This window comes from Pantherophis guttatus, chromosome 7, assembly GCF_059756535.1.
Source record: "Pantherophis guttatus breed Tessera chromosome 7, ASM5975653v1, whole genome shotgun sequence".
Taxonomy (NCBI): Eukaryota; Metazoa; Chordata; class Lepidosauria; order Squamata; family Colubridae; genus Pantherophis; species Pantherophis guttatus.
Window position 1 is genome coordinate 15,759,557 of NC_142069.1, and position 27,645 is coordinate 15,787,201.

General features: G+C 39.5%; 1 protein-coding gene across 12 annotated transcripts in view; it reads right to left on the reverse strand.

Annotated features, from left to right (window-relative positions):
• CACNA1C (calcium voltage-gated channel subunit alpha1 C) overlaps nucleotides 1-27,645 on the reverse strand; it is a 625,236-nt gene that overhangs the window by 125,619 nt on the left and 471,972 nt on the right. For all 12 annotated transcript variants that reach the window (XM_060694463.2, XM_087873676.1, XM_087873677.1 and 9 more), the window contains 5 exons: nucleotides 23,643-23,733; nucleotides 12,272-12,298; nucleotides 7,990-8,150; nucleotides 6,440-6,665; nucleotides 428-635 (listed from right to left, as the gene is read on the reverse strand). In XM_060694463.2, coding sequence (XP_060550446.2) covers nucleotides 428-635; nucleotides 6,440-6,665; nucleotides 7,990-8,150; nucleotides 12,272-12,298; nucleotides 23,643-23,733 — 713 coding nt within the window. The remainder of the gene's footprint in view (nucleotides 1-427; nucleotides 636-6,439; nucleotides 6,666-7,989; nucleotides 8,151-12,271; nucleotides 12,299-23,642; nucleotides 23,734-27,645) is intronic.

The window sequence follows — 27,645 nt, forward strand, 5'->3', positions numbered from 1 at the left end:
TAAAGGAAAAAGGACACGCTAGGAAGAGATTCTATGGTGGGGGAACCGGACTTCCGGTTGGCTCCAGAATTGAACTGGGGCTTCCGGTTAGGACCTTTATGGCTCTTTGAGTGTTTAAGGTTGCCGACCCCGGCTCTAGATCTTTCTAGATCTAGAATAATTGCTGCTGGCCTAGATCTCCCTAATCTTGTACTTATGCATTCGATGTTTCCTATTCAGATTCCTATTCAGCCCACCTTCCCCTATGTTTACCTGTTTTGGGAAATGTTGCAACGTAAAAAAAAAAAAGTTCTAGCGATTAATGAATGTTAATTGTATTTTTGAAAGTGTTTAGTTCAATATAGGTTGGTACAGACATAAGAATCCTGTTCCATTGCTACTGAAGGGTGCATTATTTTTTTAAAAATAGACTGAAAGAAAACTGTACCTGAAACACAGTGAGCAATGACTGTGGAAAGTTGTCAAAGGTGCTTCTCCTGGTCTGCATCTCATCAAAGTTAAACTTGCCCCCAAAGAGCTGCATCCCTAGGAGGGAGAAGATGATGATGAAGAGGAAGAGGAGCAGCAGCAGGGAGGCAATGGAGCGCACTGAGTTGAGCAAGGAAGCCACCAAATTACTCAAGGAATTCCAGTACCTGGAGAGCCAAACAAAAAGAAACCAGGTGTTTCTTGTCTGTGTTAGGTATTTCTTTGGGGAAAGCTGCCTGATACCCACAAACATGTCTTTTCCAAAGAATGAACTAAGAAATAAATAATTCAGATATTCCTCTAAGATAAACAGTAGAAAACTAGTATTTTTACGACCACAGAAATAAAACACAAAAGTCCTTCCCAATTTCTGCACCTAGAATACTTAGGACATATATCATCATGCAATCATTTGTAGGAATTTCCGGGGAAGAAATAGCAGATTGTGAAAAGGGGAATTGAAGACTGCAGCAGAATGTAGAACCAGAGAATAGACTGGCTCTTTTAAAATTCCTCTTTGGATAAGGAGAGGACTTGAGATTGCCCACAAGCTTCTCCTTGTGGGACTACAAGATAACAGTCTCCAGGAACTGCAGAGCTCTGGAAGATGACCTAATCTCATCCAGAACAAGTGACAGAGAATCTATGGAACTAGAGGGACCTAGATCCTTCACTAATATGTCTCCATAAAACTCCAGTCATCAAGACAGAATCTCATGTCACTTGGATGGTCCAGGGTAGAGATGATACCTCACTCTATGCTGTTGAATGACCTCACCCAGCAGCTTCGTGTATATGTTAAATAGGAGTGGGCAGAGTGTTGAACCCTGCATCAATCCATAAAGCAAGGGCCATGGAAAAGACTTCTCTGCCGCCCATCAACTCTGCCTGGAACTATTCCCAAAGAAAGAATAGAACCAGTGGTGAAATCCAAATTATTTTACTACCGGTTCTGTGGGCATGGCTTGGTGGGCATGGCTTGGAGGGCATGGCAGGGGAAGGATACTGCAAAATCTCCATTCCCACCCCACTTCAGGGGAAGGATACTGCAAAATTCCCATTCCCTCCCCACTCTGGGGCCAGCCAGAGGTGGCATTTGCCGGTTCTCTGAACTACTCAAAATTTTTGTTACCGGTTCTCCAAACTACTTAAAATTTCCGCTACCGGCTCTCCAGAACCTGTCAGAACCTGCTGGATTTCACCTCTGAATAGAACCAATGTAAAATAGAGCTGCCCATTCCCAACCCCTAATTTGAGTCCAGAAGGATTTCATGATCAACAGTGTTGACAGCTGTCAGAACTTCAAGGTAGGTCAACCAGGAAACCAAATTAATGTATTCTAATACTACTTTTATTATAAGATTATTTATTTATTTATTTATTTATTTATTTATTTATTTATTTATTTATTCATTTATTTATTTATTTATTTATTTATTTATGTAATATGCTACCCATATCACTGTTAAGTGACTTATAGTAATAGAATTTGAAGAATCTGAACACAACCTGAATGTGCTTCTTCCCTTATCTTCATGACAATTTGGTAGGGTCTTGTCTGAGAGGCTTATTCAGGTTATAGTTCTGACCTAAATTCAGTTTTTTTTTTATCAGACCTTTGCTCTGGTTGTAGCTTTTCCTCCTGTTCCTCAACATTATTACTCTTTCCATTACAAAAGCTGGTGAAAAATCTAGGGGAGCAAGCATGGATACATTGCCCCATCCCACTCCTGTCAAATGTCATCCACTAATGTGACCAATGCTTTTTCAATCCTAGGTCCAAGCCTGCAACATGATTGGAAGTAGTCCTGTTAATTAGCCTCATTCAGAGTTCTTTGGAATTGCTGAAAACCATTTTCTCAGTCACCTTCCCTAAAATGTCTCCCAACATCATGAGTTGGGAACTTCATTGCTAACCTGGCCAGACAATCAAGGAAACCAAGAAAGGAGGTTGACATGCCGTACTACAGTAGGGAAGCTGATATAATTCCAATAGCCCCAACTGACTCCTCGAGCTGAAACTAATAGGTCTCTTATCTTATCTGTCTGTGGACCAATGCTCTGGATGTCAAAAGAGAAACTTGGGTGACATAGACACACCTCACCCCTGACCTGGGTTCTTGATTGATGCCACACTTGAAACCCAGGTGGGCACATCTCCAAGAGAGAAAGACTCCCTTCCAGGCCGAATCAAATCTTGGTGATATACACCAGGTCAGTCCTCAGTGATTAGTGATCAGCTCACAGATGAAGGAGGCCTTACTACAGATTTTGCTTTGGGAGATTACCAGAGTATACACTTTCACAAAGAGAATGCAATGAGGTAAAGTGGAATATAAAAAATTATAGTATACCCCCATATACACCCTCTGTGCTGCTAATGCTACAATGCAAAACAGTGACTGAAAACACACTGTACATAACGTTGCTAATGCTAGAAATCAGATTTGGCCACACAAATAATTCCAAGTAGTCAGAGGGGGAATTATAATGAAAAGAAAAACTAATTCCATATTTGATTAAACCCAAATCAAAAGATTTAGTCTATTATAACTCAGTTCTTTATAAAACTTCTAATATTAGGGGGTTTCTGTCCCTTTCCCTGTTATTGTATTATTTGCTTTCTGTAAGCCAAAAGCTCTTATGTTGAAATTATGTATCTGCCTTTTGCAATCAGCCATTTTACCAATTATGATGATAAAGAAGAAATGCAGAACATTACTTTATGATAGTAGTTATGATAACTAAGTCTGCACACTCTAAAACCATTTGTGATCATATAATTCTCAATGGGTTTCCTATTTTTACAGTCTGTGATTTACTGGGTTTTAGTTCTATTAGAATCATGATTTTATTTTCTATTTTAATGTAGTTGTTTTGTGTGCCACTAGAGACACAGAGTTATACGGCTGCAATATACACACAGTTAATAAATAAACAAGAATAATAGTCTTCATTTCAATTATGCCACCCAGAATAGCTTGTTTGGTGAGATGGGCGGCTATATAAATTGGACAAATAAATAAATAAAATTAAAATAAAGGCCCACGGATGCGGAGGAGTGAGAATACGGATTTGCAAAGAAGGAGAAAGAGGAGATAGAGTTCTCTTTTGACGTATGATCTGAATTCAGGAATTCTATGGGGCAATTGAGACCATCCATTGAAACCCGCCCCATTGAGACCATCCAGGGGCGGGTTTCAAAACCTGTTGCTACCGGTTCGCTCATGGGCGCGCATGTGCTTGTGTGCATGTGCAGAAGCGTCTGGACGGAGCCTCCTGCTGCCACCGCTACCAGTTCTCCCGAACTGGGGCGAAACTGTAGCAACCCACTACTGAGACCATTACAGCCAATCAATAGCTCTAACAAGATCACTGAGTGACTATTTAGGTAGTTCGTTTGTTTGAGGAGATTCTGGTCCTATGTCAGCCCATTATGGTAATGTAGACTAAGAAACCTGTCATGTAGGTCCAAAATAACTATAGTAACAGAACCTTGGAAGTATGACTGTGTTTCTACCCCCTTTTTATCTTTGTGTGAAGTAGGGAGCAGTTTGTCCAAATTATTTTCTTGGCCCAAGCTCAAGACCCTCTGATTGTTGACTTGGTAGTGGAACTTCTGCCTAGTTCTCAAGGCCACGCCTTTAAAAAGATGAGACCTGGAGTGTGCCCATTCTGTTGAACCTTGTGAGACATACACAAACAACTGGGGAAAGTCAGTTCCAAGTTCCAAGCAACATGGTTTTTTCCCCCACAAAGTCAGTGGTATCAAATCTGTTAAATTTAAAATTTTCTAAACATTTGATTAATCCCTTTATTGCCTCCAAGAGTTCAAATTACTATAGGTGTTATAGCTAACACACTCCTCTAAAGTCTTTTAAAAATAAAGGTATACAACAACCTTTACACAGGTTAGAAGTAGTTTGAGAAGTAGGATTTTGTTAGTTTAGAACAATAAACAGCATGTATGCCTTAGAACTTTTTATATAGTTGAGCATAAATATTTTGCTTTACCATGTCCTGACTGTCTTTTCTAGATTTCAGGCTATTTCCAGGCCCAATTCAATTTTTCAGGGGTTATTTAGCTTGGGACCAAGGTATCTGAATTATTTTGTAGTCCTTGCTTTACAATCACAATTGGGACTGCAATGTTGTTGCTAAGAGATGCGGTCATTTAAGCCAGCCATTATAACATTTACTGCTGATTTCTCCATTGACTCTGCTTGTCACAAACTGATTGGAAAGCACACAAATAGTGAGCACGTGATTGTGGGATGCTGCAATGTTTGTAAACGCTCACAAATTGTGAAGTGCTCAATTTTGGATTATGTCACTATGGGGAAGTTTTGACAGCTGTAAATGAGGACTGGCCCAATGGTGAAATCCAATTTTTTTTTTTTACTACTGGTTCTGTGAGCGTGGCTTGGTGGGTGTGGCAGGGGGAGGATACTGCAAAATCTCCATTCCCACCCCACTCTGGGGCTAGGCAGAGGTGGCATTTGCCAGTTCTCCAAACTACTCAAAATTTCCGCTACCAGTTCTCCAGAACCTGTCAGAACCTGCTAGATTTCACCCCTGGACTGGCCCTAAAAGTACCTTTTCTGTGTCATGGTAACTTCAAACAGGAACTAAGCACAGCAGTTGTTAAACAAGGACTAACTGTATGCTTCAGAAGCCCTTGTGCATGGGCCCTGATCAACTAAGGCAGTGTTTCTCAACCTTGGTAGCTTGAAGATGGGTGGACTTCAACTCCCAGAATCGCTGGTGGTTCAGGTTGAGAAACACTGAACTAAGGCCTTTCAGATTTTGCTGCTGCACCTCCCAAGTGTCCTCCCAAACAGGATTCTATTATTATTATTATTATTATTATTATTATTATTATTATTATTATTATTATTTACTTTATTCATTAAACATGAAACTCAGTCAACTGAACATTCAAAAATGTATCACAAATACCATTGACTGTTGCTAATGGTTGATACGGGTTGCTGCCAGCATCTTTGGTATCAACCAAGTACATCAACATCATCATCATCATTATTATTATTATCCAAATTTATATAGCAACCCATCTCACAAACATGACTCTGAGCGGTGTACAATAACTAAAATAATTAAATAACTAAAATAACTGAGATGAGTATAACAACTAAAACCAAGTCTAAATAATCATAGAACTATTACAAATAAATACAAATAGGGTCATGGGGCAATGGATTAACATCCTGTATACAATGTAATTAACTCACAAGTTCCCTGTTTCTAGAGGATCCCCAAAGCTGCTGGAAAAATCATCGTTTTAAAGGATTTTTGAAAGGCTGATTGGAGCCCATTGGATTGGGGTTAAACTTTACCTCACAGAGTGAACATTTTTATTTATTTTTATTTATTAAATTTATATGCTGCCCATCTCATTGTCAAGTGACTCTGTTCTTGATTTGTCATGTCTATTTATTTTACCTTTCAAACCATCCTAATTTTATGAAGTTCTTAGCGGTTTTATGTTGCATTTATACATGACTGTGATTTTATTTAACCATTTTAAATCCATGTATCTCTTGCACATTGCCCTGGCCTATCTTATTTGCACAGCACCTTACAACACAGTGAAAAAAAAAAAGTAACAAAAGGGCATAAATAATTTAAAAATGAGTAAACCACCACCAATAGGATAGCTTCTTAGGATAGTTTTTTCTTGTTTCTTTGTGTGTGTATTATGTACGTGTTTTTATATGTATTTACGTTGTATGTTTGTTTATGTTTAAAATAATTTTTTTTTAAAAAAATTGTTGTTTCCACATCACCAGTCATGAAGGAAGAAATGACTTTCAAGGAAAAAATGATTTATGCAAAGGAGTGGCAGATTCATAATTTGCCTTATTTGTTTGGAATAACATTTCCAAGTAGAAAATGGTGGAACTTTCTTTGTCCCCTGTCAATCCCACTTAACATTAAACAAAGCATATACCTTGTGATTTTAAAGATTCTCAGAAGTCGTACACATCTCAGCACGGAGATGCCAAGTGGGGACATGATTTTTGTTTCCACTAAGATAGTTTCCAGGATTCCGCCACAAACGATGAAACAATCAAAGCGGTTGAAGAGAGACACAAAATAAGCCTGAAGACCCAGGCTGTACATCTTCAGCAGCATCTCAGCCGTGAACAAAGCCAGCAATACCTTATTCGCAGTGTCTCATAAAAAATAAATAAACAAATAATGATCATTATAATGGCACTGAAAGACTAGTTCAACCAAAAGATGCTAAGAACGAAACATACAAAACGTTACTTTAATGTTAAATGCCGAATTAGAAATGGCTTCTTTAGCAATCTAGAGAAAGGTCTATTTATGATTTTACATTTTTTGCAATTTTTTAGTGAAAGAGGAATTTCAAATATGAGGGGAAAAAATCTAGTATCAAAACTGAGTGCTCAACTTCTCTGCTTTTATCTCATTTCTACAACACAGAAGTAGCTAAATTCCATCTTAACCTAGATTAATTAAAAACTGTTATTTCAAAACTACAATATTCTCTCCCCCCAAATAAACTGTAAATGTATTTTAAATCAACATCATTATACCTTTTGCTGGGTTCAGTAATAATGACTGTATTTCCCTGAAGGAACAGTCACATCTGAATTTGGATTGTCTGCATACAGGTATTCCTCGACCTTCAACCATTCATTTAATGACCGTTTGAAGTTATAATCTCACTGAAAAAAGTGATTTACAACTGGTCCTTGCACTTACAGCCATTTTCACACTAAGGGGTAGATATAGCGTACTTATTTGGTATGCCACTTCCTTAAATATCCCAGTGCCATGCCATGCTATGCCAAATTATATGAATTTGATTGCAAACATCTTTCCAAAATCAGTTTCTTATATTTCAAACATCTCTGTTAATATCTTGAACTAGAAGACAGAATATGTTCCTCCTAGTTTAGCTGCTGGGAAGAGAAATCATGATGATGGCATGGAAGACAATTTCCTGGGTTCAAATATTTGGCCATTTCCATTGTGGAATTTGGACATATTAGGTTTTGAAAGTTCCACACGATTTCTTCATTCTCAAATATTAATCAGCTGATCTTATTGCATTTAACTGCCTGAAGACTTTTCATTATTATCTTGTCTTAGCCTTATACATATCTCTATACTGTCATACAAATAAATCATAAAGTGGCACTACTTAAAGAAGCAACTGTATGCACACAGAACGTGGAATATGGGATTAAAAATATTTTTTATTATCTTATTTTCTTCTTGATGCCTAGTAAATAATTGCAAAAAAACAATCGAATATCAAATGTTTTGAGAGGATATAAATAAGTCCATTTAATTGAAGATTGGAACGGTACAAAATGCAGACATATATTTTATGCACTGATAATTAGTTTTGACATTTTGTAATTAATTCTTTCTGGGGCTTAAGCGATCAAATGGTTTTACGTCACGTAGACTTATTGCATTCAGTTTATGTTCGCACAACGCTAACTCTATGCCTCTTCTTACCTTGGACTTCAGTGAGCCAGTCTGGTTGATTGTAATGCTCAGAGGCAATGGCAAGTGTGTTGAGAAACACCAGGAAGATCACAAGCCAGTAGAACACATTGGATTTGACAGCAGCTCGACATTTTCGTCTACAGAATCGATTCCATCTACGCCAGTAGCGGCTTGGAAAAAAGGAAACAAAAGAGAAAAACTGACCATGATTGCAGGACATTCCGATCTACCTCATGACCTCAAGGACTACTTTTTCTCAAGAATGTCTGTGATAAATGAGTTTATAAGAAGAGGAAAATAAAGTCACCGTTGTAACATTATCTCCAAACGATCCTCACCTTTTTCTTTCTTGCAGAATTTTATTTTAACTTCCAGTATTCCTGAAGAATAAAATGTTTGGGCGAGACTACACAAAATATGTTCAAATTGTCCTACACAATATTATCATACATTCGAATGTATATTTATATATTTTATACCTACTTGATTATTATATTTAGATACTGTCCCTCTCATTAATATATTCACATTGAGTGGGAACTTATTAATTTACTGAATAAGAGTTTTGTAGAAAGTACTTTCTAGCCTAATAAAGATAACTGAGCATAAATTTGCCATTCTTAACCACTGAGGCTTTGGCATCTTAGCATAAATAAGCATAAATTACCATAAATAAATAAATAAGATTCAAGTTGATCATTTCCTTAGGTGATGACTGGACAGTTTGGATATAATAGATACTGTTTGAGAAATTGTGGTGAAGATTATTTTTTTCTACCATTAAATCCCTTTCTTTTGCTTTATTGCATAGAACTTTTCTCTTTCAATGGCTTTCAACGAAGGACCGTAAGTTTAATGTTTAAATAAAGCTTTCAGAACTTTCATTCTTGTGTATTTGCCTCTTGAAATAAGACAGGCTGGATTCACTTGGAAGCAGCTAGTGGGAAACGTGCATGAAAATGTCCTACACGATGCATATATTCTATTTTGTACCACTTTGCTCCTGAGATTTCTACGGAGGAGCTCCAAGAAAAACTCCTGTTGGAAGTGGGATGAAGAAGCCGATTCCTGGTTTTCATTTCTTCTCATATACCTCAAAAGACAAAAGGCTACTGATTCAAAACTACAGCTTCCACCTTTGTGGTTAGTTAGAATTGAGTAGTTCAGTTTGTGTAAATATGACTTCTTATGCTTAAAATGAGCATAATGGTTATTAGGTTACATTCCAGTTGTTGAATTCTCCTTAGGCTTTCCCACCATGAAATAGTAATTTCCCAATTATCTAATAACCACAGGCTTTATCTTTGATTACAGGAGTTGACCCTTTCCTGTTCCTGCTGAATATAATTATAGCCATATTGGCTTTCATGATCAAGGTCTATAGTAGCTCATATCTCAACAACAATAAGCAAAGAATTCTCTGGATCAAAATTGTTTTGAAGAATTCTATAGCAAGGTTACAATATCTTCTTTCTTGTACCCAGAGTAATAATACTCTTTGCTGAGATGGGCTACGAACATAATGTGATGTTACAGTTTGCTTTTCTGGAACACATGTGCCCCACATAAGAGTCAGAGTGACTTCAGACAGTAATTACTAACACCCCCCTCAAAAAAAAAAAAAAAGAGAGAGAGAGAGAGAGCTAATTATACATCTTCTATTCTTCAGAACTTAGCTTGCTTAGCAACCAGTTTCCAAGCAACTGGTGCCTAGTCTAGTCTTGTTATATGATGCATATTTAAAGGATGAAGCTCATCTCTGCCCCCTTCTATCCCTGCCCAGTGATAAGCAGCAATTTATTTATTTATTTAAAGCATTTATATAGTCGCCCATCTTTTAAACAACTGTGGGTTGCTCCCAATGAAAACATTCTAGCTGAACTGTCAGTAAAATAATATAGTAGGTGAATTTTCCAGCAATATCTTATCAGACAGTCTTCTTTATTTCTAAGATAATATCATACAACAGCATATGGTTCCTAAATTGCTGTCTGCCAGGTTTCTCACCTGTCTTTATATTTTTTTAAAAAGTTTGTTTATTTATGGATGGATGTTTCTCTCTAAAAAGTAAAATGCTAGCTTGTAGCTATCATCTTTATTTATATGGATGCTTTTGTTCTCAAAGGCAATCTTAAAAGATCACAGATGGCTGCAGCCTTAGTGTTTTGTGTTGAAACACATCCAGCAGCTGTGCTCTCTGTAAGAAAAGTAATCCAGGAGTTGTGGTTGGCTGCTAAAGGTGCATTGAGCCGAGGTGGCGCAGTGGTTAGAGTGCAGTACTGCAGCTACTTCAGCTGACTGCTAGTTCAGCAGATCAGCGGATCAAATCTCCCCAGCTCAAGGTTGACTCAGCCATCCATCCTTCCGAGGTGGGTAGAATGAGGACCCAGATTGTTGGGGGCAATATGCTATTTAGTATACTGTCTTTGGTGTAAGCTGCCCAGAGTCCTCGGAGAGTGGGCGGCATAGAAATATGAATAATAAAAATAAATAAAATAAAATAAAATTTCTTCCATGTCCATTTCTCCCCCACTCCCAATTTCAACTTTCCTGCCCAAAGCTCTGGAAATTCTGGTGGTTTCTTATCCAAGGATTTCTCAGATCTGATATTATTAGCTCAGTTTTTCTCAGTCTTGGCAATTTTTCAACCAGCTGTTGTGGTCTGTCAGCCACCGGCCCCTCCAACAGCCGAATCAGAGGAGGAGGAGGTGTGGAAGTCAGGGTCAGCATCAGTGGTGGGTTGCCCTGATTCGGACCGGTTCTATAGAACCGGTAGTAAAATTGGAGGGAGGTTCCACCCACCGACCCTGATGTCATCTGAACGCTTCTGCGCATGCGCGCGGCCCCATTGCGAACCGGTAGTAAAGGTAAGTAGAACCCACACCTGGTAGGCAACCTGAGAGCTCTGAGGGGAAAGAAGAAATGGAGCTGGCAGAGAGAGAGAGAGAAAGAGAGAGAGACAGAGGCGGAGCCTGGGCTGTCCGTCAGCCCTCAGATGGAGAGTCAACAGCCCCCAGGTCTGGAGGTGGCTGATGAGGAAGAGGAGATACAGTTGGGTCCAGTGCCTGATGCGCAGATGCACACAAGGCAGAGAAGAGGAGAGCGGTGGAAATCCGTGGGCCAATCCTTGGGAAGGAAGAGTCACCGCTGCTAACGAAGTCCCACCCTAGCTCTGGAGATAAAAGGCAGGGGGCGGAGATGAATAGATGTGGCAGACAACTATTCATCTTCTGGCCGGCCGGACTTGTTAGCCTGCGTTGAGAAACATTTTGCCGGGGCTGCTGGCACTCCTAATAAAGGAATAATTGATTTAACTACAGAGGGTTTGTCGTGTTTGGGGAGCTGGGTCAAAATACCAGCCATGTTGGCTGGAGAACTCTGGGACTTGAAGTCCACAAATCTTAAAAGTTGTCACTGGCTTAGCTTTTTGAGATCAGCCAAAGTTGGCTGGTACTGCCCCTCGCTGGGTAATAATAATAGTTATAAAAACAAATAACCATTTGTCATGTTCAAACGTGTCAAAATGTTACAAATCTAAGTGTCTGAAAAATGCTGAGTAATTATTACATAGACAATTAAAGAAAATATACCAATATTCTTCAAAAACCCTCATTTTTGTTCTCCATTAAAAACAGATTAAGTTAAATATTAAGTTAAAGAAAAATATGGGTTTCAAAGGACAAAATGTGGGCTTCGCATGTTTTGTACTTAAGATTCTTGGTCTATGAGGTTTTTTTAAGGTTCTAGGAAATTTGTGGGTTTTTTTGTGAATGAAGAAGGTCCTACTGCTAAGGCAGGCTTTTTAAAAGAGTTGCTCGTAATATGTTTTTTAACTCGTATAAAACCTGTACAGCTTTTTTTTATGACCACGCAGAGGATTAGTTTTTTTTTAAAACACCGTCTGACTATTCAATAAGAAATTTGGAGTAACTCTGATCCCAGTTACTGACAGTCCTCTTATTGCTGTGTCCTCTTCATGTATTCCAATAGCCATTTCCCTTCTCACATTTACATGATATTTAAATCACATTACTGTTAACAAGATCATATAGAGTCTGGTAATCAACAACTTAATACTTTATTAGATTTTGTCTTCATTAGATTAATATAAAGAATAATTAATTGTTGATTAAATGGGAAGATTGAATAACCTTACTGATCACAAATGTTAGTCAGCAGAATATTTATGATAAGCAATTACTATTCACAACAAAAAGATCTATGAGAATTTCCTATTAATAAGCATCAGTGGAAGTGGAGAGAACATTTTTTGAAAAATTGAAATGCTTACCTAAACTTAGATTTAGAAATCCGGTGCCTGAAAGGAAAACAAATCATTATCATAAATACATGCTGTAATTTCTTAACTTCAACATAATTAAAAAAAGAGAATGATCTACATAGCTATTAAAAACTAGCTTTGCTACTATTTGTCCTAACACCTAAATATTTTAATGTAACTAATTTCTGCTTATACATCATATTTGAGAGAGTGTCTGCTGGGGACGGAAGAGCAATATTACATGTGTTATGACATAATCACATCAATTACATTCATTCATATCATTAGACATGTGACCCCATCATGCTTTCTCTTGGTCACTATTCATTGTATATTAACTAGATTCAGCCATCTCAGACTGGTATACACTACTGTATTAGGCCTATACCACATTGGGTCATCATTTCAGCAAATAAACAATGGGAATCAGAGTGATTTCTGAATTCCTGCTGATTTCCCATTAATTTTGCTTTTGGGGAACTGGCAGGGAACATGAGAAATCACATCACTTGACCATGGGTGACCATGGTGGAGTGGTAAAATTCAATTTTTTTTACTACCGGTTCTGTGGGCGTGGCTTGGTGGGCGTGGTGTGACTTGGTGGGCGTGGTGTGACTTGGTGGGCGTGACTTGGTGGGCGTGGCAGGGGAAGGATACTGCAAAATCTCCATTCCCACCCGACTCCAGGGGAAGGATACTGCAAAATCCCCATTCTCTCCCCACTCCTGGGGGAAGGATATTGCAAAATCTCCATTCCCACCCCACTCTGGGGCCAGCCAGAAGTGGTATTTGCTGGTTCTCCGAACTACTCAAAATTTCTGCTACCGGTTCTCCAGAACCTGTCATTACCTGCTGGATTTCACCCCTGCCATGGTGGTGTGGTGGCACTGCACTGGCCACAACTTTTTGAAGACAACTATTCTAAAGATCCTTGAAATTCCAATACTTGAATTCTAATTTCAAGGAGTAATAGGTCTTGGATTTTGGATCCATTCTTGAAGTTTGCCCATTTGTGGTGCCTTAAGTTCCCCTCTGATGCACCATTTGGACGAACTGAAGATTACAAATAAACATACAGGAGAGGTTTTTAGTAGTATATAGATAGTATGAAACTCTTTTCTTGAATCCAGGTTTAGTAAACCAGCTGGTAGCAAAGAAAGGGGCAGAATGGGCAACAATGTGAGCCACAGCTATGGAACAAATATGATGAGCAATCAAGCTAAATGTGCTTGCACTTTCTTTAAAAATACCATAAGCACTCATGTAAATCTGACAAGCTCCAGAAACTAATTAACCAAATTCCAAGCTTATTGTCCCTCTATGTATTAGCACATAAAATGTGCTAGTTATTTCATAACAAATGGATCCTAAAAAAATGAACATATCACCATTAGAGGCTAAACTTTTAAAAATGACTACATCTGTCATGTGGTCTTATACACACTTGATCATACAAGGGCTAGTAATTTTATACCTACCTACCCTTATTGTGAGAATAACAGGAATCCATCAGCTCTGGAGAAAACAGAAATAACTTTAACAAAATGATTCCAATGATGGGCCAAAGAGAGTAGTAGAGGGATAAACTCTCTGAAGAAAAATATCTATGTTGCTAGATGTTAACCTGAAATTCCGAAGAATGAAATGTGATAATTTGGGAACCTGGAGGGTAATGTTGGCATGTTACTTGATCAAGAAACATTCACATGAGGAAAAGTAGATGTCATAAACGTGATGAAGAAGTAATCACATTTTTTTAAAAAATGGCAGATATCACGAAAAACAAATTTTGATAGTTTTAAAAAGCAAACAATAAGCAAGTTCCCATTATTGCTTGCTGCCTTTCAATGTGAAACATTCAAGATTCATTAGTGGGGTTTTATAAACCATTCACTGATTGATTATATGTCATCAAGTCGGTGTCAATTTTCAGCTATTACATGGTTTTTGTCTAGATATGTCCTCATTCTGATCCTTCAGGTCTTCCAGTAGTACATCCATTGCATCCATCGATAAAATTGAGTCCATCTATCTTGTTGCTGGTTGTCCTCTTCCGTTTCTTTCCATCTTTCAACTGCTATAGATGTCTAGAGAGCTATGACTTTTCAAAATATGCTAATTTGAGCCTGGTCATTTGTACTTTGAGTGAGAATTCTTGATTTGTTTGTTGATCCGTTTCTTGTATCTTGGCTATACATGGCATTTTCAGTCCTCCCCTGCCTCAACGTTCAAAGGCCTACATACTCTTTCTATCCTGCTTCTTCAAAGTCCATCTTCCACTTGCATTGCATGCATCATTTTTATCTCTATAGTTATTCATCACGGCATCAGAATATCATTTCTAAGATGTTTATTGCTACCTACTAAGTGTTAATCTGCAACATATGTGTGGCTTCCTTACATGCATATAATTAGATGTCCTTGAATTCTCATTTTTCTAAGGGCATTCCACAGCTTGACATGGTCCACATTATCAAAGGTTTTTCTATAATTAATGACACAGATATTGACTTCTTTTTAGCTTTCTCGATTATTCAGTATGCATCTGCAATAATGTTTCTTGTTTGGCCTTTTCTAAAGCCATATTAAACACCTGGCCTTTTCTGAACATCTGGCATCTCCCTTTCCAGGTAAAGCTCTAATCTGCATTGGATGATTCTAAGCATTATTTTGCTATCATGGGAAATTAAGGATAGTGTCCAATTCTTTGCTTTTAATTCTTTCTCTTTGGTATTCTTCCAATCTGTTGGCCATTGTATTATCCCCAAATTTGTTGGCATAGTTTGGTTGGAAGCATTACAGATTATTTTCATATTTCTGTAGCTATTCTCTCAATTCTTATAGACTTCCAACTTGGTAATGACCAGAAAGCCAGAGTAATTTCATATTCGTATTAAGTTCTAGAGAACTTTTAAATAGGGAATATCTTGAAATACATCTTAGGTGTGGATACCTCTTTTGTGCCGAATTTCAGTATACCCATTCCATCTTTGATGTTCTTCGAATCAATTTCTAGTTGTTCATTTGTGTTCTTTAGTATATCAAAAGATATGGAAAATGAAATTTTCTTTTGAATTTTGAAATCTTTTGGAAAGCTTTTCTTATTTTTCCATGTCTGTTTCAGAGTCTTTACGGATGTGTCTTTACGTTATGATACTGCTTCTTGTCTCTTGAGCTCTGTGAATTTCTTTGTTATGTTTCTCCCTACAATCTCTGTGTTCTTTGGGTTTGGTTTCCTTTTTCTTTTTGGCTATTTCCACCAGAGCTTATGCTACCCAGTTTGCTTTCATCTTTTTCTTTGGCAGGGTGTTTTTACATTTATCCTTATCATCTTATTTGATTTAATTCCATAGTTCCTCTGGCTTCTTATCAGTGAGCTTCACAACTTCTAATCAATTCCTGATGCTCTTCTTGAAAATGGTTGGTTGCTTAAGATCGTACTCTGGAAACTGGAACATTATCATAAGATCACTGTATTCAAGAATATAGATAGAAGATTTCAGAAAAAGCATGGAGAATAGACGTATAGTCCCTATTGTCAGGCACAAGGAACCAAAAAGACAATGTGAGATGAACAGAGTTGCTTCTTCATTGTTGCCTACCTATTTACAAGAATCTTACCTGATTAACTACATTCTCTTGGGAATGGTTAGATAAAGGCTTTGGGAATTCTTGGGGAGGGGTGTGTCGGGTGAGGTTTGGCTTCTGTCATTTCCTTCCCTACAAAGACTCAACAGTCTTTTCATGCCTCCCCTCACTCTAGCTGGAGATTCTGCCACACTATTCTGGAATGTCAGTGTATTTCTTTTATATATAAAAATGAAGATTTATGAAAAAAAAATCTCCAAATAAGCCTTAAACTATTGCTACATTGGGATAGATTGAGAGAGCAAAGGAAGAGTAAATGGATCAAAGTTCAAATAGATCTCTCCACAATCTGCTCATGTGTGAAATGAAGGTTATGGATCTACACTGCTAACTTTGGGGTATTAGATAATAAAAAACAAGAGTCATGACTGCATATGGCAAAATCAGAAAATGAAGCAAGCAAAGATCTGAGAAGAAGGTTTTCACTATTCCGAAGCAGTCTCCTTTAGCTGGAGTGAGAATTCCTCTTTGTATTGTTGTATCGCAGGAGAGCGTAGATCAGAGAACTCTAAGCAGATCCATCAAAATTATCAGGCCCTAGAGAGACCCTTTAAAATTTTAAACTGGTCCTCATTAGAAAAATGAAATTCAAATCATACGCTGCCCCACTGGGTGAACATAATGTAGCCTTTTTTGCATCAAAGCAGCTGAGCAGTATTTTGAAAATGTTTTTATCTAATTAAGCTAATAGATGTGACTGTTATTTCACTTTTTATGCATGTAGTAATTTTATTGTAGGTTTTAAAAGCTGCAGCTAATGCTCTCCATGATGCCAACAGGTTATTTAATAATCCCCTCCTCACCCCTAACTTTACATATGCAGGACTGATATTTTTTTATCTGTTTCTCCTGGTGAAATTTCTCACAAAAAAATTGGGTACAGCTTAGATCCATGATGGCGAACCTATGGCACGGGTGCCACAGGTGGCACACGGAGCCATATTGGTGGGCACGTGAGTGTTGCCCTAGCTCAGATCCAGCATACATGCGCGCACCAGCCAACTGATTTTCAGGCCTTCCGGTACCACCGGAGGTCGGGAAACTAGCTGTTTCTGGCCTCCGGAAGGCCTCCGGAGGGATGGGGAAGGCTGTTTTTGCTCTCCCCAGGCTCCTAGAAAGCCTCTGGAGCCTAGGGAGGGGGAAAAATGGGCCTACCAGGCCCACAGTGCCATCGTGGGCCAAAAGCAGGGGGAAGTGTGGGGGGGTCACGTGAACATGCGTGGGAGGGCGGGACACATTGAATTATGGATGTGGGCACCCGCACCCGCAACCCCCCACGCTCCCCACACTATTGGCACGTGATGGCAAAAAGGTTAGCCATCACTGGCTTAGATCGTTCCGTAAAACCGTAACTTGTTTTTGGTGGGTTATCAAGCACCTTCAGGGATCGATGACCCACCTCATACAATGTTTATGTGTTATGGGAAGTAGGGTGCTGGAGTAAATCAATTGTTAGTTCAATCAGAATGGTCTGGCACCCCTTCAGAAATAACTGCTTTTGGTGTATGTGGGCACACCAGAAACATCTTTTCCTGGGACTAGGAAGCTACAGATTGAATCCAAATTTTGCCTAGTCCTAGTCCTTTTTATCTGGTCATCTCTGGAGGGTCTTCATATTTGATTAAAAAGTAAGCAAACATATAGGGTATTGTTATGCTAATAATGCTATGGTTATGAGAACAATCCATAATATGTTTCCCACCACAGGCTTGATTAGTGGCCCAAAAGGGGTGAGGAAGAGTTGGGGATTGGGGAATCCGAAAAAGTCCCAATGCATCTCAAAGATTATGGTTTCTTTAAAAAGGGGCTTGTCAATTTGTAATCAGAGGACCGTTGGCCTCTGCAAATCCTTGAAGAACCAGTTTTATACTGAATAGCAGGGACTAGCAATATTTTATGCCAGAGGACACCACTGCACTATTGTGTTCTTTATCATTAATTTAAAAAATTAGTTAAGTAAATAAATGCCTTTTTTTAAAAAAAATAACCTTTTTAAAAATCTCACACAAAACTGCAGACATCTTGGATATGCAGCAAGATGTTGGGCAGTTTAGCTACTTTTACTTAATTATTAAAATGATGTGGGGGTTTGTGAATACATGCTATGAATGCTTGGATACCAGAATTAAGATGTTAAAATAGAATAACCAGACCAAAGCTAAAGTATAGCGAATACTTCATAAAAGCCATTGTTCTTGTTAATACCCTATAACTGTGATGGCGAACCTATGGCACGCGAATGTTGCCATAGGTGGCGCGCAGAGCCATATCAGTGGGCACGCAAATGTTGCCCTATCTCAGATCTGGCGGAAGGGCCGCTGGGGGTGGGGAGGAGGCCTGTTTACACTCTCCCCAGGCCCCAGAGGCTTTCTAGGAGCCTAGGGAGGGCGAAAATGGCCTTCCCCATCCCCTGGAGGCCCTCCAGAGGCAGGAAATGGCCCATTTCCTGACTTCCGGTCCCCCCCCAAGAAACCCTCTGGAGCCTGGGGAGGGCGAAAAACAGACCTACCGGGCCCATTCTGCCATTGTGTGCCAAAAGCAGGGGGAGCGCAGGGAAGTTGCACGTGCAAGCGAGGGGGGGCACATTGAATTATGGGTGTGGGCATGCATGCGCATAACCCCCCGCGCTCCCCCAGCTTTTGGCATGCGACAGCAAAAGGTTAGCCACCACTGCCCTATAAGGAGATGAAATCTGAGAACTAATTTCTCATTAATTTCCCTTCCAATCCAGCAAGTGATATTCTGAGATCCATAAAGTTAAATGCAATCAATCATGTTAAATAACAAAACAGAATTAGCCAGGAGTCCTTTTCACTCTAAAAAGTAAAAGCACATTTATTTTAGAAGCCCAGGATTTGCTCACCATGAATATAATCTCATTTAGTTTACATTGATTATTTCTCAAATAAAGGTATAATCTAGCCAACGTCAAGAACATTCATTTAAGAAAGTTAATTAAGTCTATCCCATAAAATAAACCGAGGTAACTTTCTTCAATTTCAATTGCATCTGTTTGTGTCTTTTTGCATACAAAACTGAGAAGGGTGAACTTAACTTGTCAATATTTCCTCCAAAAGCATTAGTGCTTTTAAATCATTTTACATTTTGGATCGAATCATTTTAGCGAGATCTCCTTTTCATAGCACAATGTGCATTGTTTTACTAATGTCTAAATGTGATAAGCCTTTTTTTAAGCTAGCCTTTTTCAAATCAGGTGCGTGTGACAGAGGCAAACTTTGATTTGAAAATCAAATGGGATCCAAAGAACCACAATGCTTTCTTTGATCAAGGTGCTGTTAAACTTGACAATCCAAGCTGTCCTTTAAAGTTATCTATTGCCAGCTTCAGACTCTGTGTTCAAAGGGAGACTCAGTAGGACTTCTTCCACCAGATAGAAAAGCACCAAGTAAATTGTCCAGAAAAAAATATACTGAAAGCTTGGTGATTACTTCTGATGGAGTAGTTCCATTATTGATAAGATTTTCAAGACATAACATTTATGAATTCCCCCCCATCCGCCCCCAAGGTTTCTCAAATAGAAAGACAGCTTTGCAAACTACAATTCTTGACAAACTGTTATTGCAGAAGAAGTGAGCTTTTTATTTTTTTTTAGTTCTGATACTGTATTTATATATTATTCTCAAACAAGATTTCAGCAAAGGACATAGCTGAGCATCTCTGTAGGGTAGTAGACTTCAAATAATTTAAACTACCCTGTTTAACCCCGAAAATAAGACCGAACCGGAAAATAAGTCCTAGCATGATTTTTCAGGATGCTCATAATATAAGCCCTATCCCCAAAATAAGCCCCAGTTAAGATTGTCAGCCAGATGGATGCATTTAGTATCATATTTCCCCCAAAATAAGACCTAACCGGAAAATAAGCCCTAATGCGTCTTTTGGAGCAAAATTTAATATAAGACCCGGTCTTATTTTCTGGGAAACACGGTATGTAGAACAGATGAATTAATTAGTTGACTTGAATTTTGTATCAGTCTAATTCCAGGGGTCTGAAAATAACCCCTAACATAGCACTGCTCCAGAATTATAGCCCAGTTCATATATACTGTAACAATCAAGTGATTGTATAACACAAATTCCTCTTTAGACACTGCATAGATCAGTGCATGGGAAAATCTTGCTTTCTTACCGACCTCTGGGTCACTGAAAAATACTATTTTGAATCATGATGAAAAGCATTTATGTAAGCTAGTTTTTATCTCATTTGGGAAGAGATTACAGGCTTTTGGCTTCAAAATACAATTCTGTTCCCATGGTTTATATTTTTGCATATAAACTCTTTCTTCCTAGTTATTTTACAAAATGATCTTTGTCACTTTCTCAATTATTGTTTTTTCAGACAACCTTCTGCAGTTATTCCAAGTGACTATTTCTATGTAAAATTTTATTTCTATTTGAAATCTGTTAAAAAGATGTGTCCAAGGAAATGTGATGGATTCTTTTCAAGGTAACAAATTTCATCAAAAGGTGTAAGTTTTTGAGAATATGTTCATTTCATCAGAATGAAAGGTTATGACTTTTAATGATATTTGTCATCCTGAAAAGGATATTCCAGACTCCTCCTGGTTTTTGACTGTTATAGACAACCATAATTCTCCTCCTACAATGTATAAAAGATCTATGGAATTTCTGGACAAACTAAAAAGCACAAAAATGGCAATTATGTTTGTTTCAAGGAGTTAATTCAATCTGTTTTGTGCCTTTCTCCTTCCTAGTAACTAGCATCAGAACTCCCTGGTCCAACTGACAATGGTTTTAAAAGTATAACCTCTCTCCCTCCGTCTGTCTGTCTGTCTGTCTGTCTGTCTGTCTGTCTGTCTGTCTGTCTGTCTGTCTATCTATCTATCTATCTATCTATCTATCTATCTATCTATCTATCTATCTATCCAAAGGTGACTCTGGGTGGCAAACAATAGGCAGAGACAACAACAAATACAAAAACAATAGATATTAGAAAAAAAAATACATAAAAATCTACATTTTTGTGGATCCACACCCCAAGCAACTTTAGCTTACCAGCTCTCAGCACCAACAGCAGTGGTGAAATCTGAAATTTATTACTACCGGTTCTGTGGGCGTGGCTTGGTGGTGGTGGGGTAATGTGACTGGGTGGGCGTGGCCATTTTTTTTTAACTTTTAAAACCATTTTTTCTACAACCTCTTTGGCGAAGAGGTTGTAAAAAATGCTTTCAAAAGGCTCTGACGATCCCAGCTGAGTTGCCTGATCAGCAGAGGCTTTTTTTTCTTTTAAAAGCCTCTGCCGATCAGGCAACTCAGCTGGGATCGTCAGAGCCTTTTAAAAGAAAAAAAGCCTCTGCTGATCAGGCAACTCAGCTTGGATCATCAGAGGTTTTTAAAGCCTTTGACGATCCCAGCTGAGCCGTGCAATCATCAGAGGCTTTTTTTTTTACTTTTAAAAGCATTTTTTCGGCCGAAGAGGTTGTAGAAAAAATGCTTTTAAAAATTAAAAAAAAATCCTCTGATGATTGCGCGGCTCAGCTGGGCATGGGGGGGGGCCAGGGATACCGGTTCTCCGAACCATCTGTCTCCATCACTACCGGATCGGGTGATCCGGTCTGAACCGGGAGCATTTCACTTCTGGTACCCAGTAACCACCTCCCCACTACACTACCACATACACAACATGCAAAGGCACCCCTCCCCTGCTGCTCCCAACAGCAGGCAGGGGCATCCTTCCTCATTCAACCTTGTCATTTCCTTGCCCAATTCTTATCCATTCGAAGGGAATCAACACACTTATAGCAATTAGCATCCAAGGACATCCCTACCCTGCTGTGGAATGGGATAACTAGCCACAGCTAAATTGCCACAGCCAATTTGCCATTTATTTAACCAAGCCAATCCTGGTTCTCACTCCAGGGAAGGGGTGCACAGTGAGAAACTCATGAACCAGTTCTGTGCATATTCAAGAAAGAGAGACTGAGATGAGATTATAGGATCTGTGCCTCCCTTTGGCCTCGGTTTTCAACACCTGAAGGGATTGTGTAAAACTGCTCATTATGAAGTAATTAAGGAACACTGTAACAACAAAAAGTGCAACCAAAAGGTATGATCGCTGTGAGTGCCTGAGTTTTTCTAAATACTTCTGATTTACAGAAGTAGCATTAAACAGACGTGCCATCACAGCAAACTCTGATTTTATTACAATTATTTTGGTAGAAACAGAACTCTGACCTAAACAAAGAGAGGAGCATTTATGCACTTCTAACTTGGAGAAATGCTCAAGGTTATGTTATGCTAGCATGAAATAGAAAATGTGATGTATGTGTCTAAACTATACTTACCTTCATGTTTTTATATGAAATGAAGGATAAAGCTTGTACTTAGTTTCAGTCGCTTAGGATGGTGAACATTTAACATGCAACATAATTTATTTTTAAGGAATCTTAATCTGGGACAAAATATGCTTCACCAAATACACTTTATGCTATCTGTATCTCTCATATATTTTTATGTTTCTCCTAGCGTTCACACTTTTAAAAAATAATTCTCTGGAAGATACAGGTAGTCCTCGAGTTACGACAATTGAGCCCAATGTTTCTGTTGCTAAGCGAGACACTTGTTAAGTGAATTTTGCCCCATTTCATAACCTTTCTTGCCACAGTTGTTAAGTGAATTGCTGCAATTGTTAAGCTAGTAATATGGTTGTTGAATGAATCTGGCTTCTCCCTTGACTTTACTTATCAGAAGTTCAAAAAACAACAACAAGTGATCACATGACCCCAGGACACTGCAACCATCGAAAATATGAGTCAGTTGCCAAGCGCCTGAATTTTGATCACTTGACCAGGGGATGCTGCAACAGTCGTAAGCAGTGGTGGGATTCAACTAGTTCGCACCACTTCGGCAGAACCGGTTGTTAAATTGCTGGATGGCCCCACCCCTCCCCTTCCCTCCCCTTCCAGAAGTCATCCCGCAACCTGTTTTTGCTCCCAGGAGGCTGCAGGGAGGCCTACTAGGCCCAAAACAGGGCACAGGGGGCCGGTGCCCCTACTGCGACTTGTTTTTTGCTCCTGGGGGGGGGGGGTGCAGGAGGCCAAGTGCTGCCTGTCATACCCCCGGCCATGCCCCACCATGGCCACACCCACCCAGCCGGTGATTAGGGCAGAGAACCGGTTGTTAAATTATTTGAATCCCACCACTGGTCGTAAGTATGAAAAACCGTCATAAATCACTTTTTACAGTGCTGTTGTAATTTTGAATGGTCACTAAATGAACTATTGTAAGTCGAGGATTGGATGTATTATTATTCTTAAGGGAGAAAAGTGGATTAATTTTTAGCGTTCCTTTAATTTGCTCTATGCAGTCTGAAATTTCTGAAAGGAGCCTTGTCCAGATCAAATGTATGGCTTGGCCAAGGAAATTTTTTTGAGAAATTCTTCTTAATGTCACTTTCTATAAATATGAATGTTTTTTTAAAAAAAAACAACAACTAAGAAATGCTGGAAGCGGATACTGGAACATTGCTTTTGTGCAGAGTCATAGGAATAATTTTCTGATGCATTTATAATATTTTATGACAGAATGTTCTCTGACAGAAAATGTGAATCACTCCAAATTCACTTTTATTTTTTTGGGAAGAAACAGTTTCAGACAGTTCTGATACTCTCCCTGCCCCCCTCTTATCTCATCCAGGCTTCCTCTTGGAATCAAGAGGACACCAGCATCATATAAACAGAGTCAAACTCACGCCAGTCGTGCACCGCAGTTTTCTCCTTCAATATCGCCTCCCGCCACATTGTCGGTGTTCACAGATTCTGTCTCACTGGTGGGCATGCTCACTGCAAGGGTCAGAAGAAAGAAAAAGAAATAGATAGTTGGTAATTAGTCCGTCCTGCATAAATGAGCTTTACTATCAGCAAAAGCACCGGCTTAGCAGAAAGGCACATATTAAGTATGAGGAGGAAGCACGAGCAAGCGAATGGAGTTTTAAGATTTAGACCTACAGTATGTGATCGAAATAAAAATCTCAGGTAAGGCCTGTAACCTCTAGATAATGAAACAAATTTCAATTGTCAGTTTACACGTACAGTGTGTTTGTGTGCGCGCACACACATGCACATATACGCGGGCACAGACATGCACGCACACATACACATACAGCTAGTCCTCATTTACCAACTGCGATTGAGACCAGCAACTCTGTCACTAACCATTGTGGTTGTAAAGTGAAATATCACATGACTGCACTCAATTTACATTACAATGTCAGCTCTGTTGCTAAGCAATGTGGTTATAAAGTGAAATGTCCCATGATGACTGCATGATGACTACAAGTTTAAGGACTGGTCACAAGTCTGTCTTTTCAATGCCATCATAACTTCAAATAGTCACTGAACAAATGGTTAGTAACTGAGACTACCTGTATATTTTGAGATTTGGGTATTTAACACACTGTCCAGTTGCATACTTGACAACTATCTCTGATTGTTGACTCTTATGAGTTGCAAAGATATAGCCTTCCCAATGATGAGCTTTTTCTTCAACGATATCAGCACCTAATATTCCTTTAGCATCTTTTCCACTGAACAGTGACATAAAGGCTACCATCCATCCATCCATCCATCCATCCATCCATCCACATATTTAGTGTTTCTCAACCTCAGTCACTTTAAGATGGGTGGACTTCAACTCCCACAATTCCCCAGCCAGATTTACTTATAGCGGGTGTCAGCAACCTGTGGCTCTGGAGTCGCATGCAGCTCTTTGGGACCTCTGCTTTGGCTCCCTGTCGGGTGATCCCACCACTGGCTGGCCCTGCCCCTCGCCCTCCCCTCCCAGTCACTCCTCACCTGGCCTGAGAAGGTAAGGGCGACAATGGGGGATGGAGAAGCGGCCGGGGTAGAGACAGAGAGATATCGAGAGAGGGGGAGAGAGAGAGACAGAGAGAGATACAAAGGGGGGGAGGGAGGGAGAGAAAGAGATCAAAAGGATTTTGTGGTTCCCAGTGTTTTTTAACAACTGGTTCTCTGTCCTAATGACCGGCTGGGTAGGCGTGGCTAGGGAGTGTGTGTCATGTGACTGGTGGAAGTGAGTGATGTCAAATTGGCCACGCCCACCCAGGTTTTGTGGCTCCCGGTGTTTTCTTTTCTGTGGGAAATGGGTCCAAATGGCTCTTTGAGTGTTTAAGGTTGTAGACCCCTGACTTATAGGTTGCATTGAAGAGTTGTAATGTCTTAACCACTAGACTAGTGTTTCTCAACCTTGGCAACTTTAACATAATGAACTTCATGATTGGCTGGGGAATTCTAGGAGTTGGAGTCCACCGTCTTAAAGTGGCTGAAATTGAGAAACACATCACATATCATGCCCTGCATTGCCTTGTATTTAAGAATCTTATAAACTATCCTATAAATTACAGGCCAGATGTTATAATATTAAAGGAACAAATAGCACACAAATTTATGGTAGCAAGAGAAAAGGTTCATGTTTGTTTGTTTTTTAAAATTAAATTTATATACCGCCCTACTCCCGAAGGACTCAGGGCGGTGAACAGGCACAAAATAAAATACATAGATACAAAAGTTAGAAACATAATTAAAACCAGATTAAATAATTTAGCCCGAGACAATTAAAAATCCCAATAATTTAAAACAGATTAAAATTTCGATTTAAAAGAATTTTAAAACAGGGGAGAAAATTAGGCCAGGCCGGCTTGCTGGAATAGGAAGGTCTTAAGAGCACGGCAGAAAGTGCGCAGATCCGGGATCCTCCGTATCTCTGGGGGGAGCTCGTTCCCCCATGTTGAATTCTGGGTCATTAAAACAAGCTTCTTTCCAAATTTATCTTATCATTCAAATTATCTCTGTGTCTGCTGCCCACCCATGGCTTGTGCCCAAATGTGCCTCAGCTGGCTTGTACCTGCATCCTATAGATGGGTGATCTGACCAATTAAATTAGTGCTTTGTGATAAAAACTTCAGGTATTAATCTATTTTCATATTTTCTAGTGTATTTGGTTTTTTCCCACTGTTCCTCTATAGCAGGCCTGTCAAACTGGCGGCCCGCGGCCCGGATGCATCATGCACAGGCCACGCCCACCCCAGCTCCGCTAAGGCAAAAAACATCATGATACGTCACGATACGCCACGTGACACGATCGAGTTTGACACCCGTGCTCTATAGTATAACAGTCTTCCTCCCATGTTTGCCTCTTTTATTAAAACAATGTACCATAGATAAAGATGAACATCTGGACACTTCATAAAATATCCTATTTGTAGAAGAAACGAATAATATATTGTTCTGCACTTGCTAATTTGAATAGGGCAGGCCACGCCTCATGCATTTAATTCACAATGTAGGTATGAAGCTTAACTGCGAGACTAAGAGATTAAAGGACAATTCATAAATGTTTATGAAGGTGTGTGTACCATCTAGAACAGTGATGGCTAACCTTTTTGCCATCACGTGCCAAAAGCAGGGGTCGCGTGGGGGGGGGGTCACGCGCATTCGTGCCCATACCCATAACTCAATTCTCCCTGCTCCCCAGCGCATGTGCCCATGATCCCCCACACTCCCCCTGTTTTTGGCACACAATGGCATGGTGGGCCCGGTAAGCCTGGTTTTCACCTTCCCCAGCTCCAGAGGCTTTCTAGGAGCCTGGGGAGGGCAAAAACAGCCTTCCCCAACCCCCCGGAGGCCCTCCGGAGGCCAGAAACAGCCCATTTCCCGACTTCTGGTGTGCCTGGATGGCCCAAAAATCAGCTGGCTGGTGCACGCATGTGTGCAGGAACTGAGCTAGGGCAATGCTTGCGTGCCCACAGATATGGCTCCGTGTGCCACAGGTGGCACGCGTGCCATAAGTTCGCCATCATGGATCTAGAAGCTACAACTGCAGGTAAAACAAACTATATATGTTCACTATTCTGCAAACTGGATGACCCCCCCTCAGCTTGTGATGAGCCTATGGAATGAGCTTGTTTGCAGTTGAATTCTTCATGAGTAATCTATAATACCCAGTAAAACAAAGGTGACTATTTCACTTCAGTAAGTTTCAAACTAAACTCTAGTCTGGTCTTCTGAAAGATTTGCATGGATTTGTTCATTTAACAAAACAATGTCTTCTTTTCTTCCCTTCAAACAGGACAACAAATAATGCCACTGTGTAGCTGATACTATGTCAGAAAGCAATCTATTTTGTACACCTTGAAAACCAAGATAAGTGCTCTATCTTTCCTAAATATCAGAGAGTTGAATAGATGTGAAAAGTAACATCTTGTTAGCCACCAATGGCTAACAGGATGTTACTTTTCACATCTATTCAACCACCAGTGGTTTTCAATACAGGTAGTCCTCGACTTACAACTACAATTGAGCCCAGAATTTCTCTTGCTGAGTGAAACATTTGTTAGGTGAGTTTGCCCAATTTTATGATCATTCTTGCCACAGTTGTTCAGTGAATCACTGCTGTTGTTAAGTTAGTAACATGATTGTTAAATGAATCAGGTTTCCTCGTTGAATTTGCTCGTCAGAAAGTTGCAAAAGGTGATCACAGGAGCCCCCCAGGACACTGCAATTTTCATAAATACGAACCAACTGTCAAGCATCTGAATTTTGATCACATGACAATGGCGATGCTGCAATAGTTGTAAGTGTGAAAAATGGTCACAAATCACTTTTTTCAATACCACTGTAACTTTGAATGGTCACGAAATGAACTGTTGTAAATCAAGGACTACCTATACTGCCAAA